Source organism: Toxorhynchites rutilus, chromosome 1 (assembly GCF_029784135.1).
Source record: "Toxorhynchites rutilus septentrionalis strain SRP chromosome 1, ASM2978413v1, whole genome shotgun sequence".
NCBI classification, from domain to species: Eukaryota; Metazoa; Arthropoda; class Insecta; order Diptera; family Culicidae; genus Toxorhynchites; species Toxorhynchites rutilus.
The window spans coordinates 18,847,575-18,851,738 of record NC_073744.1 but is presented as its reverse complement, the minus strand read 5'-3'; the positions used below and the strand labels follow the sequence as shown (position 1 = coordinate 18,851,738).

Sequence of the window (4,164 nt, the reverse complement as noted above, 5' to 3'; positions counted from 1 at the left end):
TTTTTCATTTTTTTCGAAAAACGTGATAAAAGCGAAACATTTTCAGTGATAAATTCGAGAGTGATAAAAACGCCCAGTGATATCATCGAGACGTCACTGTACTTCAAAGGAATGAATGTTTCCAACTCGATGCCAAGACATATTTAATGCGCAACAACTCTTACAGAATTCAAGATGCACTGTGTAAAGCTGTATTTTCATAACAGCCGAATAAAGTTTTTTTGATTTGTTTGAAGAAGATTGTAGCTGACGAAGTTTATACGAACAGATAACTTAGTGTGAACAGTTTATTGTTGATTTTTTATATATTGTTTTCAATGTATACTGTACCTGACGGCCTGGCGGTTGAATTAATGCTCTGGTGGACCTATTGGCTGCGAGAGCCTTATCGGGACCGCATCGACTCTGTGACGGAGAAGACTGAGTATCTCTTTTAATAATGTATTTTTTTTTAAATTTATATCTACAGGTCGGACTCGATTATATATAGTCGGCCATTTTTTTAACAAATATTTTCAAATCTTATACATAATCGAAACAATTTTTCCATAAATGTATTAATGTCAAACATTAATAGAAAAATAGTTTTTTTTTTGATTCGATTATGTATTGGATTCGAAAATTCACGTTGAAAGTTAAATTTCGATTATATATAATCGAGTCCGACCTGTATTAATAAAATCAGTTCGTTTTTTTTTTCGTTAAACTGATTTCAAAAAAAAAACTATCTTCCAGATAACTCGTCTTGCTCGAACCTCTGCAGGGGAAGGTGGCGGGACCATCATCATCATCATATATTAATCCCTACGGTTTCCTAGTTCGGTCCATTTTCCTGTGTCACTTTTGATTCTTCAAAATTTTTGGAAATTGTTTCGAAACAATTCCAGGGGGTTTTTTGTTTTTTTTTTTATTTTAAAATGACTACTTTTGAAACTCTTTGTATAGCCTTTTTATTCGATTTTCAAATATTCCTTCGTGAGAAAAATTATACACACCAGGAAATATTAGGTTTCCAAGTATTTTCACTTCAGCTGTCGAACGTAGTAGTGTTCATTTGATGGAAGTGTAAATCACCAATATTTTTATCGTATTAAAAAATGGCGAATTTTATGCCAAAAAATGCCATTTGCGGAAAGTTAGCTTGTCGAAGTTTACAACGAATATCCATTGGTAGGCATGTGCGGAAGATGGCTTGGAAGCGGAAATGGATTCAGGAGCAACAATTTTTATTTGAATGATGAAGAACACGGAAAGCTCCCGAAAAATAATCAGACACACAATTGGACAAACATACAAACAGGGCAAGTTAAATAAAACCGTTTAAAAAAGTGAGCTCACGCTTATTTGTTCTCTTTTCCACAAGCTTACCACAAGCTTCCATAGTTTTCCCCCTAATACAACCGATATCGCTAAATCCGCAGCCGTGCTCCGATCTGCCCTCGTTGGCCAATATTCAATCACAATACACACTTTACCACAACCATCCGAACCCTAGCCACAAATTCACCACATAACCACCATGTTATCGGTCCCTCCTGTGTGCAGTAGCGAGGGAAAACTCCGTTCCACGAATACCCAGAGCTGGGATAACTGCGAAAAAATGGGAGGAGGCAATCGCCTGGTTCACCCTCTTCCAACTGCAACCTATCGCTGGTTCTATCTTTCCACTTGCATTCTCCCTCATCTCTCATCTGGATGATTCTTCTTTTCGGCACATTCCCCCTTTGCGAGCATCTTCTGCATATATTTTTGGTATCCCTACGAAAAGTTATGCGTATGTTTCAATTAGACGCAGAAGAAAGTGACAAAAATCCTGAGGTCGAAAAAGGATGTTCCATTTGTAGTCGCTTCGTCCCTTCGTTCGCTATTGTTTGGTTTTGTGTTAAATTTGTTGATTTTTGGTCCAGACTCATCAGTTTGCAGTCAGCTAGCCAAGTGTAAACAGCAATTCCTTCGGTTGAGTTTACTAATTCGGTGTTAGAAAAATCAAGAGACTTTTTGGCGTTTACACTCTGTGCGTGTGTACCTCGAGAAGATTGTGCAAAATCATGTCCGTGAAATCGGTTGCGCCACCGCAAACCTACTCGCGCCTGTTCCGGCCGTGGGATGCAACCGAGGGCAAGGATAGTCTCAGTCCAAGCCCCAGCCCCAGCAAGGATAGTGACTGTGAGAGTGATAGAGTGATTAAGAGTGAACCTTGTGATATGGCTATTCGTGCCCGGCTGGAGCTGGATAGTCCGGTTTCTTCGGAACCAAAATCGCCCGCCTACAGTCCATCGAAGCTGCCGCTGGTTGGTACGCCAGAAATGGACCCTAGCAGTGCATTCCTGAATCACCAAGCGGATTTAGCGTCGTACTATTACTACTACAACAACCAGCAGAAACTGGGAGTAGATCTTCTTCCGCCAAGTTTCAACTTCACCGGACTGCCAATCGATCCGATCACTTACGAACAAATGGAACAGGAATACTTACGCGTTCTGAGCGAGGATGCCAAAGCGAAGTTGCTGAGTAGTCGTAAGCAACGGCCGAAAAAGTTTAAGTGCCCCCATTGCGATGTCGCCTTCTCCAACAACGGCCAACTGAAGGGTCACATCCGTATCCATACCGGTAAGTTGTAATACAAACCCCCGCCTCCCTCGTGAGCTGGACGAAACTTACCAAATCGCCATCTTTTTCGTGCCCCACAGGCGAGCGACCATTCAAGTGCGACGAACCGAGCTGCGGAAAGACCTTCACCCGGAACGAAGAACTGACGCGCCACAAGCGCATCCACACCGGGATCCGTCCGTATGCGTGTCAAACCTGCGGCAAAAAGTTCGGCCGACGGGACCACCTGAAGAAACACACGAAGACGCACATGCCCCAGGAACGGTACACCTACGGGTTGGCCCCGGCGGCCATGCTGATGCCGATGTACTCGGCCGCAGCGCACCTTTACGGATATTGAGGGTATCGCTATCGGCATTGGAGACAGCCGGGCAGGCAGGAGAGCTGTAAATAAAGCGTGTATTGTTGAGTGATGAACTCTCGGGACCAGTGAATAGTAGTTTTTAGATGGAGTCTATTTAGTGGCGGGACTGAATTTTCGACCCGTGTATTTTTTGATAAAACACTGTTTATATAGTTTTAAGGATTTAAGAGAAAATATAAAACAATTTCTTACTGCGAATTTGTTATGTGATTGAATTGTTCAATGTTTTCATCCCTGAAACCTAATTCGCGATTGTTCGTTCGTACACTCTTACATTGGCTGACCAAACGTACCGTTTTGAACGGGACAGTACCGTGTTTTCAACCATTTTTTATTGTCCCGTCTTTCTATCAATCTGTACCGTATTTTTAGTATAAAGTTAAAATAAAAATGTGTTGTTGTACAACATGTGTTGAATAATTTTTGACTAGTGAGGTGCACCCTGTTCTTAAAAGTCTAGTAGATTCACGAGAAATATGGTATCCCAAACTTTTTAAAACCGTGGAAAATTTTTCGACACGACGTTGCGATACATTTAATAATGGGAGGCTGGTCTAGGAAAAACACAATTGACGGATTTCATGCCAACTCGTCTTAGGAGTTGGCAACACCATCTCCGGCTGCAGTGAAACGTTGTGGATGTAAAGACATTGATCATTTAAGCAACTTTGCATACTTGAAACCTTCGAAAAAGAATTAAACTACTTTTTTGAAAAAGGCCAAACTTATTTTTTTTATTTTTCACAAAAATGTATAACTCGAGAACTATAATATCTACGAACATCCGGTCAAAGGATGAAATGTATGAAATTGATTGAATTTAATTAAAAATAGCAAATTTTTTTTAAAGAAGAATTACATTGAAAAAAAAAATTTTCTTAAAAATATTTTTTTATGTTTGATGTTTGTTTTTTTCATGTTTTCTTTGAAACAATTACAACTAATCCAAATTTTGTTTAAAGTCAAGTTAGCGATATAGTGTATTCGACAAAGTTTTAGATCTTATGTTATGTTTTAAAATGTTGTTGGATATTTTTAATAAAGAATTCATTACATTTCATTCTCTAACCAAGTTATAGTTTTCGAGTTGAGATTTTTCGAAAAGAAGTTGTGAAAAAAAACACACAATTGAATAAAAATCTTTTTTTCAAAGGGCCTGGCCGGGTAAGGGAGTAAAAAGTGCCCCCAAA

General features: G+C 39.6%; 1 protein-coding gene across 1 annotated transcript; it reads left to right on the top strand.

Annotated features, from left to right (window-relative positions):
* Window positions 1–1,896: 1,896 nt before the first annotated feature.
* Window positions 1,897–3,172, top strand: LOC129762636 (early growth response protein 1). Its single transcript, XM_055761098.1, has 2 exons — window positions 1,897–2,610; window positions 2,691–3,172. The coding sequence occupies exons 1-2, from the start codon at window positions 2,049–2,051 to the stop codon at window positions 2,948–2,950; spliced, it is 822 nt and encodes a 273-aa protein (XP_055617073.1). The 5' UTR covers window positions 1,897–2,048; the 3' UTR covers window positions 2,951–3,172.
* The last annotated feature ends 992 nt before the right edge of the window (window positions 3,173–4,164 follow it).

Excerpts from the sequence above, each read along its gene's own strand:
- LOC129762636 (XM_055761098.1), top strand. The coding sequence starts at position 2,049 with ATGTCCGTGAAATCGGTTGCGCCACCGCAAACCTACTCGCGCCTGTTC. Across the intron at positions 2,611-2,690 it reads TCACATCCGTATCCATACCG|GCGAGCGACCATTCAAGTGC; the intron begins GTAAGTTGTAAT and ends CGTGCCCCACAG.